Genomic DNA, 14,074 nt, shown 5'->3' on the forward strand with positions numbered 1-14,074 from the left:
GTAGGGTTGAGGGTCAAGTCAATTGGGAGGTGAGTTTGAATGGAGAAAAACTGGAGGAAGTGAAGTGTTTTAGATATCTGGGAGTGGATCTGGCAGCGGATGGAACCATGGAAGCGGAAGTGGATCATAGGGTGGGGGAGGGGGCGAAAATTCTGGGGGCCTTGAAGAATGTGTGGAAGTCGAGAACATTATCTCGGAAAGCAAAAATGGGTATGTTTGAAGGAATAGTGGTTCCAACAATGTTGTATGGTTGCGAGGCGTGGGCTATGGATAGAGTTGTGCGCAGGAGGATGGATGTGCTGGAAATGAGATGTTTGAGGACAATGTGTGGTGTGAGGTGGTTTGATCAAGTGAGTAACGTAAGGGTAAGAGAGATGTGTGGAAATAAAAAGAGCATGGTTGAGAGAGCAGAAGAGGGTGTTTTGAAGTGGTTTGGGCACATGGAGAGAATGAGGTGGAGGGAACGAGGAGAAGAGGGAGACCAAATTGGAGGTGGAAAGATGGAGTGAAAAAGATTTTGTGTGATCGGGGCCTGAACATGCAGGAGGGTGAAAGGAGGGCAAGGAATAGAGTGAATTGGAGCGATGTGGTATACTGGGGTTGACGTGCTGTCAGTGGATTGAATCAAGGCATGTGAAGCGTCTGGGGTGAACCATGGAAAGCTGTGTAGTTATGTATATTTGCGTGTGTGGACGTATGTATATACATGTGTATGGGGGGGGTTGGGCCATTTCTTTCGTCTGTTTCCTTGCGCTACCTCGCAAACGCGGGAGACAGCGACAAAGTATAATAAAAAAAAAAAATAACTTTGAAATTATTGGGTAAGTGAAGAGGTTTACTCCATTAGGTCACCTCTCTGCTCTGGGTTTTTGCATAATTTGTGTTAAGTTGTTAGATTGATATTATTTTTTTCTCTTGTAAATTTAATTAACCACTTGCCTCTATGTCCTGCATATGTGTAATTTTCATGCCCATCTTAATAACCTTACATTTGATCTTGAAAAACCAATTTTCTGTCCATCTAATTTGTTTTGCAGTTCCTTTTCCCATCTGCATTTGCCAGAGGGATATACGACTATCCGTACTTATGACCGGAAAAGAATATTAATTAAACAGTATACAATATCCCTGGGTATAGGGGGAAAGAATACTTCCCATGTATTCCCTGCGTATTGTAGAAGGCGACTAAAAGGAGAGGGTGCAGGGGGGCTGGAAATCCTTCCCTCTCGTTTTCATTTTTTTTTCCAAAGAAAAGTAACAGAGAAGGGCACCAAGTGAGGATATTCCCTCTAAGGCTCAGTCCTCTGTTCTTAAAGCTACCTTGATAATGTGGGAAATAGTGAATATGTATGAAAGAAAAAGATTAAAAATTAAGCTTGGCCATACGTCAGCCAGTGCTGATGGCTATGTGCATACTAAAGTGACTGTCAGACGATATCCTAGTTTTGTATACTTAACATCATCTCTCTCAGTTTCTCTGGGGATGATGGAATGTAAAGATACGGTGTTGAGGGGGCAACTGGAGGGATGTCTGATCATTATCTTGTGGACACCTTGCATCTTTCACCTTATCGTCAAACACATTCATTGGTCCTTCAAAATACAAATTCCATCTCTTCATCACTGTCTGTTACCACTTCCCCATTTGCCCTTTTCACTGATGTTTCCATTTTTTTTTAAACTATTAATATCCTTCTAAAACGTTCTTCCTTAAGTTTGCTGATGCTTGCTCACCCCTACCCTCATTTGCCATCTTTTCAGTTTCTGCACCTCCTTGATCTCCAGTAGTTTCTCTCATGCTGCTTCCCGAGTTATTTAGAGGGAAGATAATGAAATAGCCGATTGTTAGTTGCTGATTTGAGTGGGTAACTGAAGGCATAATTGTCTTAGGAGAGTCTAACCCACAAGGTTCCCAGTAAATCTCTTACAGCTTCTGGGACACCATACAAGAGAGAATTATTTTTTCATTTGTCAGAACTTGCTTTTTTTTCTTATTTCCTCTTTTTATTTTTTCTTTTCATCTTTCTTCTTTTCATTTTTTCTTCTTTTCTTCTGTTCCTTTCTTTCTTGGTCATTTTCCTTCTCCTTTTTCTTTTTGGAATGTGACTGTGATAAACAGAGATAGCATCAGGAATAACTTGAATGAAATTAATTTACCAAATTTTATATTACAAATAGTTCAGGTAAGTATGATTTGTCTGACTTTCCTTTACAATGTTAGCTAATGCCTTGGATACTTCTAATATGATTCTTTTACAGTGTGGATGGTACTGGGGTCCAATCAGTGGGGAGGCAGCAGAGAAGGTGTTGGCAAATGAACCAGATGGATCTTTCATTGTGAGAGATTCCTCTGACCACCATTATATCTTTTCTCTGACCTTTAAGCTCAATGGCTTTATAAGGCATGTCAGGATTGAGCATGACCAAGGTAAGATAAGGTGTCAGTTGCCTATAAGCATTCATTTTAACACTCACTTAAATGAGGTATATTATGCAAATGCCGCTTAACCTTACTTAAGCTAATCTGGAATTTTATGTTGTCTGTTGTATCTTTATGTACCGTAAGATAATTCTCAGGCACATATTATAAACTCAAGCCTGCATATAGATTTTTGTATGTGAAAACCCAAACCATTTTTTTATCAGCATTATTGTTTAAGTTTTGAATGGATGTATTATCATTGTAATATTGTTCCACTCGGTAATTTATATTCCATTTAATGAAAACTTAGATCCTTCCCCTAAGTCATCTTGATTTTGTTATTCATGTGGAAATCTAGGTAATTAGGAATTGTCATCTCTTGAGTACCAGGGGCCCATAGAGCAACACCTCACAGAAGCAACGTTTGAAAATTAGGTTACAGATTCTTAGAACAAATCCGAGGCCTCACAATAGCAACAAACCTGAAAAAACTCATATTTCTAATTTATCATTCTAAATATTCTCTTCCACTGATCATGGAATATTAAATGATATTTTAAGTTCTTCACTCATGATGCCTTCCATAATGATAGCAAAGTTAACTAATATTAGATGTTCTATCCCATAAATGTGTGGAAAATCATTTTGGAATCCTGTGTTGATGATGCCATTTAGGGATTCCTTGGTATTCAAGTACTTGAATGAGACAGAGTACAGTAAACCTCAGATTTAACGAACTCCAATTTAACTGATTTCGGATTTAATGGACTGGGCAAATAATAGTACATAAATAATAATTCAAAAAATTAAAAGAATTAAAAAATCTCAAATGCTGCACCATTTGCATTTCATATCACACTTGTTTTTGGTAGTGTGGGGTATACCCACTTTGTTTTGGTCTCAGTTTGCCTCAAGCTACTGTGTGGTCAGGTTGTATATAGAGAACTGTGACTTTATCAAATAATTTTGCAATCTTTACAGTTCAGAATGGCATCAAGTGATAGAGGAGTTAAAAGAAAGCATGTGAACTGTATGTTGTATTAAAAAATGGCCCATAGGTTACATTCTCGATTTAACAGCTTTCGGGCATTAACGTACACCCACTCCCCCGATTGGTCTGTTAAATCGAGGGTATTCTGTTGTTGCTCATGTAACCATTAAAATGAGATGGATCACTAACAATAAAACCAGATTTGGAATTAAATGAAGGTTATCTCTCTTAGCAAGTTAATGGGTCATTGCACCACATTTTTACCCCATGCTACCCCTTCCTTGACAGTGAAGTTTATAGCCCAATAGAACTATCCTCCAGGAATATTTACATGACTGTTACAATAGTATTGTTTCAGTGTTGCATCAGTAATAATGAGTAAATAGGCCTATATGAGATGTTGTACAGTACTCTATATTCTCTATTCACTAGAAAATAAACTCCTTATATAGCTTTCTTCTGTGTGGAAGGTAAGTCATAATAGTTGTATGTGAGTCTTAATAGTTGTTTGTTTTCACTCGAATTTTGATGGTTGATGGGTCACCACCCCCTTCCCAGTTGCCCCTCCATGGCTATCTTGCCCCTTCCCATTACAACACATTTTATAGTTCAGTGAAAATAACACAAATAATTACATCTAATCAACATATCCAATGCATCACTATAGTGTTTTGCTTTTGTAGTGTCTTTATAAAACTATAAAAAGTTTTAAAAAGCCCAACCCACCCCCATACACATGTATGTACATACGTCCACACACGCAAATATACATACCTACACAGCTTTCCATGGTTTACCCCAGACGCTTCACATGCCCTGATTCAATCCACTGACAGCACGTCAACCCCGGTATACCACATCGCTCCAACTCACTCTATTCCTTGCCCTCCTTTCACCCTCCTGCATGTTCAGGCCCCGATCACACAAAATCTTTTTCACTTCATCTTTCCACCTCCAATTTGGTCTCCCTCTTCTCCTCGTTCCCTCCACCTCCGACACATATATCCTCTTGGTCAATCTTTCCTCACTCATTCTCTCCATGTGACCAAACCATTTCAAAACACCCTCCTCTGCTCTCTCAACCATGCTCTTTTTATTTCCACACATCTCTCTTACCCTTACGTTACTTACTCGATCAAACCACCTCACACCACACATTGTCCTCAAACATCTCATTTCCAGCACATCCATCCTCCTGCGCACAACTCTATCCATAGTCCACGCCTCGCAACCATACAACATTGTTGGAACCACTATTCCTTCAAACATACCCATTTTTGCTCTCCGAGATAATGTTCTTGACTTCCACACATTCTTCAAGGCTCCCAGAATTTTCGCCCCCTCCTCCACCCTATGATCCACTTCCGCTTCCATGGTTCCATCCGCTGCCAGATCCACTCCCAGATATCTAAAACACTTCGCTTCCTCCAGTTTTTCTCCATTCAAACTTACCTCCCAATTGACTTGACCCTCAACCCTACTGTACCTAATAACCTTGCTCTTATTCACATTTACTCTTAACTTTCTTCTTTCACACACTTTACCAAACTCAGTCACCAGCTTCTGCAGTTTCTCACATGAATCAGCCACCAGCGCTGTATCATCAGCGAACAACAACTGACTCACTTCCCAAGCTCTCTCATCCCCAACAGACTTCATACTTGCCCCTCTTTCCAAAACTCTTGCATTCACCTCCCTAACAACCCCATCCATAAACAAATTAAACAACCATGGAAACATCACACACCCCTGCCGCAAACCTACATTCACTGAGAACCAATCACTTTCCTCTCTTCCTACACGTACACATGCCTTACATCCTCGATAAAAACTTTTCACTGCTTCTAACAACTTGCCTCCCACACCATATATTCTTAATACCTTCCACAGAGCATCTCTATCAACTCTATCATATGCCTTCTCCAGATCCATAAATGCTACAAACAAATCCATTTGCTTTTCTAAGTATTTCTCACATACATTCTTCAAAGCAAACACCTGATCCACACATCCTCTACCACTTCTGAAACCACACTGCTCTTCCCAAATCTGATGCTCTGTAAATGCCTTCACCCTCTCAATCAATACCCTCCCATATAATTTACCAGGAATACTCAACAAACTTATACCTCTGTAATTTGAGCACTCACTCTTATCCCCTTTGCCTTTGTACAATGGCACTATACTCGCATTCCGCCAATCCTCAGGCACCTCACCATGAGTCATACATACATTAAATAACCTTACCAACCAGTCAATAATACAGTCACCCCCTTTTTTAATAAATTCCACTGCAGTACCATCCAAACCTGCTGCCTTGCCGGCTTTCATCTTCCGCAAAGCTTTTACTACCTCTTCTCTGTTTACCAAATCATTTTCCCTAACCCTCTCACTTTGCACACTACCTCGACCAATACACCCTATATCTGCCACTCTATCATCAAACACATTCAACAAACCTTCAAAATACTCACTCCATCTCCTTCTCACATCACCACTACTTGTTATCACCTCCCCATTTGCGCCCTTCACTGAAGTTCCCATTTGCTCCCTTGTCTTACGCACTTTATTTACCTCCTTCCAGAACATCTTTTTATTCTCCCTAAAATTTAATGATACTCTCTCACCCCAACTCTCATTTACCCTCTTTTTCACCTCTTGCACCTTTCTCTTGACCTCCTGTCTCTTTCTTTTATACATCTCCCACTCAATTGCATTTTTTCCCTGCAAAAATTGTCCAAATGCCTCTCTCTTCTCTTTCACTAATATATATATATATATTTTTTTTTTTCAAACTATTCGCCATTTCCCGCGTTAGCGAGGTAGCATTAAGAACAGAGAACTGGGCCACTGAGGGAATATCCTCACCTGGCCCCCCTCTCTGTTCCTTCTTTTGGAAAATTAAAAAAAATTGAGAGGGGAGGATTTCCAGCCCCCCGCTCCCTCCCCTTTTAGTCGCCTTCTACGACACGCAGGGAATACGTGGGAAGTATTCTTTCTCCCCTATCCCCAGGGATATATATATATATATATATATATATATATATATATATATATATATATATATATATATATATATATATATATATTCTTAATACCTGGCGTGGGAGGCAAGTTGTTAGAAGCAGTGAAAAGTTTTTATCGAGGATGTAAGGCATGTGTACGTGTAGGAAGAGAGGAAAGTGATTGGTTCTCAGTGAATGTAGGTCTGCGGCAGGGGTGTGTGATGTCTCCATGGTTGTTTAATTTGTTTATGGATGGGGTTGTTAGGGAGGTGAATGCAAGAGTTTTGGAAAGAGGGGCAAGTATGAAGTCTGTTGGGGATGAGAGAGCTTGGGAAGTGAGTCAGTCGTTGTTCGCTGATGATACAGCGCTGGTGGCTGATTCATGTGAGAAACTGCAGAAGCTGGTGACTGAGTTTGGTAAAGTGTGTGAAAGAAGAAAGTTAAGAGTAAATGTGAATAAGAGCAAGGTTATTAGGTACAGTAGGGTTGAGGGTCAAGTCAATTGGGAGGTAAGTTTGAATGGAGAAAAACTGGAGGAAGTAAAGTGTTTTAGATATCTGGGAGTGGATCTGGCAGCGGATGGAACCATGGAAGCGGAAGTGGATCATAGGGTGGGGGAGGGGGCGAAAATTCTGGGAGCCTTGAAGAATGTGTGGAAGTCGAGAACATTATCTCGGAAAGCAAAAATGGGTATGTTTGAAGGAATAGTGGTTCCAACAATGTTGTATGGTTGCGAGGCGTGGGCTATGGATAGAGTTGTGCGCAGGAGGATGGATGTGCTGGAAATGAGATGTTTGAGGACAATGTGTGGTGTGAGGTGGTTTGATCGAGTAAGTAACGTAAGGGTAAGAGAGATGTGTGGAAATAAAAAGAGCGTGGTTGAGAGAGCAGAAGAGGGTGTTTTGAAATGGTTTGGGCACATGGAGAGAATGAGTGAGGAAAGATTGACCAAGAGGATATATGTGTCGGAGGTGGAGGGAACGAGGAGAAGTGGGAGACCAAATTGGAGATGGAAAGATGGAGTGAAAAGGATTTTGTGTGATCGGGGCCTGAACATGCAAGAGGGTGAAAGGAGGGCAAGGAATAGAGTGAATTGGATCGATGTGGTATACCGCGGTTGATGTGCTGTCAGTGGATTGAATCAGGGCATGTGAAGCATCTTGGGTAAACCATGGAAAGCTGTGTAGGTATGTATATTTGCGTGTGTGGATGTATGTATATATACATGTGTATGGGGGTTGGTTGGGCCATTTCTTTCGTCTGTTTCCTTGCGCTACCTTGCAAACGCGGGAGACAGCGGCAAAAAAATAAAAAATATATATATATATATATATATATTTATTTTTATTTATTTATTTATTTTGCTTTGTCGCTGTCTCCCGTGTTAGCAAGGTAGCGCAAGGAAACAGATGAAAGAATGGCCCAACCCACCCACATACACATGTATATACATACACGTCCACACACGCAAATATACATACCTATACATCTCAATGTATACATATATATACACACACAGACATATACATATATACACATGTACATAATTCATACTGTCTGTCCTTATTAATTCCCATTGCCACCCTGCTACACATGAAAGAACAACCCCCTCCCCTCTCATGTGTGTGAGGTAGCACTAGGAAAAGACAATAAAGGCCACATTCGTTCACACTCAGTCTCTAGCTGTCATGTAATAATGCACCGAAACCACAGCTCCATTTCCACATCCAGGCCCCACAGAACTTTCCATGGTTTACCCCAGACACTTCACATGCCCTGGTTCAATCCATTGACAGCACGTCTACCCCGGTATACCACATCGTTCCAGTTCACTCTATTCCTTGCATGCCTTTCACCCTCCTGCATGTTCAGGCCCCGATCACTCAAAATCTTTTTCACTCCACCCTTCCACCTCCAATTTGGTCTCCCACTTCTCCTCATTCCCTCCACCTCTGACACATACATATCCTCATTGTCAATCTTTCCTCACACATTCTCTCCATGTGACCAAACTGTTTTTATACACCCTCATCTGCTCTCTCAACCACACATCTCTCTTACCCTTTCATTACTTACTCGATCAAACCACCTCACACCACATATTGTCCTCAAACATCTCATTTCCAACACATCCACCCTCCTCCGCACAACCCTATCTGTAGCCCATGCCTCGCAACCAAATAGCATTGTTGGAAACACTATTCCTTCAAAATGAGATGATGTTCTCACCTTCCACACATTCTTCAATGCCCCCAGAACCTTCGCCTCCTCCCCCACCCTGTGACTCACTTCTGCTTCCATGGTTCCATCTGCTGTTAAATCCACTCCCAGATATCTAAGACACTTTACTTCCTTCAGTTTTTCTCCATTCAAAGTCACCTCCCAATTTACTTGTACCTCAACCCTACTGAACCTAATAATTAACCTTGCTCTTATTCACATTTACTCTCAGCTTTCTTCTTTCACACACTTTCCAAACTCAGTCACCAACTTCTGCAGTTTCTCACCTGAATCAGCCACCAGTGCTGTATCATCAGTGAAGAACAACTGACTCACTCCCCAAGCCCTCTCATCCACAACAGACTGAATACTTGCCCCCCCCCTCTCCAAAACTCTTGCATTCACCTCTCTAACAACCCCATCATAAACAAATTAAACAACCATGGAAATATCATGCACCCCTGCCACAAACTGACATTCACTGAGAACCAATCACTCCTTTCTTCCTACTCGTACCCATGCCTTACATCCTTGATAAAAACTTTTCACTGCTTCTAGCAACTTGCCTTCCACACCATATACTCTTAATACCTTCCTCGGCGCATCTCTATCAACTCTTATATGTCTTCTCAAGATAAATGCTACGTACAAATCCATTTGTTTTTCTAAGTATTTCTCACACACATTCTTCAAAGCAAACACCTGATCCACACATCCTCAACCACTTCTGAAACCACACTGCTCCTCCCTAATCTGATGCTCTGTACATGCCTTGACCCTCTCAGTCAATACCCTCCATTACAATTTCCCAGGAATACTCAACAAACTTATGCCTCTGCAGTTTGATTACTTACCTTTATCCCTTTTGACTTTATACATTGGCACTATACATGCATTCTGCCAATACTCAGGCACTTCACCATGATCCATACATATGGTGAATATCTTTGCCAACCATTGACAGCATGTCAACCTCAGAATACCACATCATTTTAATTCACTCTTTTCTGTGCACGCCTTTCACCTTTCTCCATGTTCAGGTCCTAATCACTCAAAATCTTTTTCACCCCATCCTTCCACCTCCAGTTTGGTCTCCCTCTTCCCCTTGTTCCCTCCACTTCTGACACACACACACACAAAGAAGGAACAGAGAAGGGGACCAAGTTAGGATTTTGCCTCCAAGGCTCAGTCCTCTGCTTTTGATGCTACCTGGCTAACACTTGAAATGGTGAATATGTATAGAAAAAATATATATTTTCATTTATATTGTTTTTTTGATTGCCTCAGCACCCTTTTCCTATCATCTTGTGTAGCTCCCAGCTTTGTTACTTCTGTTACTTCCAGTAGCAGGTTAATGATGGATTTGTTTGTAGTTAGAATTTCTTTGACGAAACTGTCCTGTTGATGATGCAGTCTTGCCACAGGTCACTTTTCACTCAGTGCATCCTTATAGAGGCTTGTTTGCCATTTCCTGCAATAGCAAGGTAGTAATTGCTTCATTTGGTCACATTCATTGTGAACCTGTCATGTATAATGTAACAAAATCATTGCTCTCTGTTCACAACGAGGCTTCTCAGACCTCATAGTGGTTTCCCTGACTGCTTCATATGTTCTGGTTCAGTCTGCTTAGAGCATATCATCCCTTGTTTATCTTATAGTTTCAGTTCAGTATGTTCCATGCGTGTATAATGTAATGCAACAAAATGTATAATGTAACAAAATATGTATAATGTAACAAAATCATTGCCCTCTGTTCACAACGAGGCTTCTCAGACCTCACTGTGGTTTCCCTGACTGCTTCATATGTTCTGGTTCAGTCTGCTTAGAGCATATCATTCCTTGTTTATCTCATAGTTTCAGTTCAGTATGTTCCATGCGTGCCTAATAACCCTCCTGCTTGTTCAGACCTGAGCCGTCAAAGCCTTTTTAACTCCATCCATCATCTCCAGTTTGGTCTTCTCCTTTTCCCCTGTCTGCTCCACTTCTAACACATGTACTCTCTTTGGCAACATGTTTCTCTCGTATATTCTCTCCACATCCAAACCATTTCAGCACATCCTCTTCAACTCTCTCAGCCATACCCCTCTAATCCCATAATTTCTTACTCACTCAACCTCCTTACCACATTTTATTTCTAATGCATTTACCTTTTGTACATTCTCATATAGAGTCCATTCCTTGCATCTGTATACCATTAACAGTTGGGACTGCTATACTTTCTCATGTGCTCACCTTGCCTCACATTCCCAGAACACTTTCCTCTTCCTTGGTTCCATTTCCTCTTGTGTCTACTCTCATATCTAAAACACTTCACTCTCAGGTTTTCTCCATTCAGACTGACACTCCATTTAACTTGTCTCTCCACAGCAAAAACTCATAACCTTAACGTCATTCACATTTTTTCATACCTTACCTAATTGTCCTGCCCCATGAATTCTTTTAATCCTTATAAGGTTATAATAAAGTGTGTGTTTCTGTGTGCAGGGTAGAGCAGCTCAGAATGATGTATTGTGGAGTCATTAACTGTCTTACATATTTTGACATTCAGTCCCATGTTAATTCATCAGGGAGATGGGACATTAAAGCAGTGATTCATCTGTGCTTTGACCAATGGATGGAACTATCTTGGATAATAGGTACTAGGTGATTATATAACTAAGACATATATAAAATGTATATTTGTACTGGCTGTTGATTTTATTGTTACTGAAGGAAGAAACAATCCTTGTTCTTCTGAAACTACCTCCATGACTTTACTACCATAATTGATGTGTACACTATTCTTATTTCCCACAGGTAACTTTAGTTTTGGTGGGTTCACAAAGTTCAAAAGCCAAACCATTGTGGAATTTATAGAGAATGCTGTAGAACATTCTCGCAGTGGTCGCTATTTATTCTTCTTACATCGCCGCCCTGTATTAGGGCCCATGAGGGTTCAGCTCCTCCATCCTGTGTCTCGGTTTAAGCATATTCAGAGTCTTCAGCATCTGTGTCGGTACGTTATGCAAAAGGTTTATAGTTTTTAAGTTCATTGTAGAGAACTTGAAGAGAGAATGTTGGGGTGAAGAGTAAGTGAGTAAGGGTAAGTGAGCTTGGGAAGGAGACTTGTGTGAGGAAGTACCAGGAGAGACTGAGTACAGAATGGAAAAAGGTGAGAACAAATGTGAGGGGAGTGGGGAGGAATGGGATGTATTTAGGGAAGCAGTGATGGCTTGTGCAAACGATGCTTGTGGCATGAGAAGTGTGGGAGGTTGGCAGATTAGAAAGGGTAGTGAGTGGTGGGATGAAGAAGTAAGATTATTAGTGAAAGAGAAGAGAGAGGCATTTGGACAATTTTTTGCAGGGAAGTAATGCAAGTGAGTGGGAGATGTATAAAAGAAAGAGGCAGGAGGTCAAGAGAAAGGTGCAAGAGGCAAAAAAGAGGGCAAATGAGAGTTGGGGTGAGAGAGTATCATTAAATTTTAGGGAGAAGGAATAGATGTTTTGGAAGGAGGTGAATAAAGTGTGTAAGACAAGGGAACATCAGTGAAGGGGGCAAATGGGGAGGTGATAACAAGTAGTGGTGATGTGAGAAGGAGATGGAGTGAGGATTTTGAAGGATTGTTGAATGTGTTTGATGATAGAGTGGCAGATATAGAGTGTTTTGGTCGAGGTGGCTTGCAAAGTGAGAGGGTTAGGGAGAATGATTTGGTAAACAGAGAAGAGGTAGTAAAAGCTTTGCGGAAGATGAAAGCCGGCAAGGCAGCGGGTTTGGATGGTATTGCAGTGGAATTTATTTAAAAAGGGGATGATTGTATTGTTGACTGGTTGGTAAGGTAAATTATTTAATGTATGTATGACTCATGGTGAGGTGCCTGAGGACTGGCATAATGCTTGCAAAGTGCCATTGTACAAAGGCAAAGGGGTTAAGAGTGAGTGCTCAAATTACAGAGGTATAAGTTTGTTGAGTATTCCTGGTAAATTATATGGGAGGGTATTGATTGAGAGGGTGAAGGCATGTACAGAGCATCAGATTGGGGAAGAGCAGTGTGGTTTCAGAAGTGGTAGAGGATGTGTGGATCAGGTGTTTGCTTTAAAAAATGTATGTGAGAAATACTTAGAAAAGCAAATGGATTTGTATGTAGCATTTGGAGAAGGCATATGATAAGAGTTGATAGAGATGCTCTGTAGAAGGTATTAAGAATATATGGTGTGGGAGCTAAGTTGTTAGAAGCAGTGAAAAGTTTTTATCGAGGATGTAAGGCATGTGTACATGTAGGAAGAGAGGAAAGTGATTGGTTCTCAGTGAATGTAGGTTTGCGGCAGGGGTGCGTGATGTCTCCATGGTTATTTAATTTGTTTATGGATGGGGTTGTTAGGGAGGGGAATGCAAGAGTTTTGGAAAGAGGGGCAAGTATGCAGTCTGTTGTGGATGAGAAAGCTTGGGAAATGAGTCAGTCGTTGTTCGCTGATGATACAGCACTGGTGGCCGATTCAGGTGAGAAACTGCAGAAGCTGGTGACTGAGTTTGGTAAAGTGTGTGAAAGAAGAAAGCTGAGAGTAAATGTGAATAAGAGCAAGGTTATTAGGTACAGCAGGGTTGAGGAACAAGTCAATTGGGAGGTAAGTTTGAATGGAGAAAAACTGGAGTAAGTGAAGTGTTTTAGATATCTGGGAGTGGATTTGGCAGCGGATGGAATCATGGAAGCAGAACTGAATCATAGGGTGGGGGAGGGGGCGAAAGTTCTGGGAGCGTTGAAAAATGTGTGGAAGTCGAGAATGTTATCTTGGAAAGCAAAAATGGTTATGTTTGAAGGAATAGTGGTTCCAACAATGTTAAATGGTTGCGAGGCATGGGCTATAGATAGAGTCGGGCGGAGGAGGGTGGATGTGCTGGAAATGAGATGTTTGAGGACAATATGTAGTGGGAGGTGGTTTGATCGAGTAAGTAATGAAAGGGTGAGAGAGATATGTGGTAATAAAAAGAGTGTGGTTGAGAGAGCAGAAGAGGGTGTTTTGAAATGGTTTGGTCACATGGAAGGATGAGTGAGGAAAGATTGACAAAGAGGATATATGTGTCAGAGGTGGAGGGAACGAGAAGTGGGAGACCAAATTGGAGGTGGAAAGATGGAGTGATAAAGATTTTGAGTGGTCGGGTCCTGAACATGCAGGAGTGTGAAAGGCGTGCAAGGAAAAGAGTGAATTGGAATGGGGTCGACGTGCTGTCAATGGATTGAACCAGGGCATGTGAAGCGTCTGGAGTAAACCATGGAAAGTTTTGTGGGACCTGGATGTGGAAAGGGAGCTGTGGTTTCGGTGCGGTGCATTATACATGACAGCAAGAGACTGAGTGTGAACGAATGTGGCCTTTGTCATCTTTTCCTAGCGCTACCTTGTGTACATGCGGGGGGAGGGGGTTTTCATTTCATGTGTGGTGGGGTGGTGACGGGAATGAAT

At 41.3% G+C, this 14,074-nt stretch overlaps 1 protein-coding gene across 2 annotated transcripts in view; it reads left to right on the forward strand.

The window, feature by feature from the left end:
* Socs16D (Suppressor of Cytokine Signaling at 16D) overlaps positions 1-14,074 on the forward strand; it is a 101,843-nt gene that overhangs the window by 81,419 nt on the left and 6,350 nt on the right. For both annotated transcript variants that reach the window (XM_071695798.1, XM_071695797.1), the window contains exons 5-6: positions 2,260-2,428; positions 11,435-11,633. In XM_071695798.1, the coding sequence (XP_071551899.1) occupies positions 2,260-2,428; positions 11,435-11,633 (368 nt within the window). The remainder of the gene's footprint in view (positions 1-2,259; positions 2,429-11,434; positions 11,634-14,074) is intronic.

Source organism: Panulirus ornatus, chromosome 58, assembly GCF_036320965.1.
Source record: "Panulirus ornatus isolate Po-2019 chromosome 58, ASM3632096v1, whole genome shotgun sequence".
Classification (NCBI taxonomy): domain Eukaryota; kingdom Metazoa; phylum Arthropoda; class Malacostraca; order Decapoda; family Palinuridae; genus Panulirus; species Panulirus ornatus.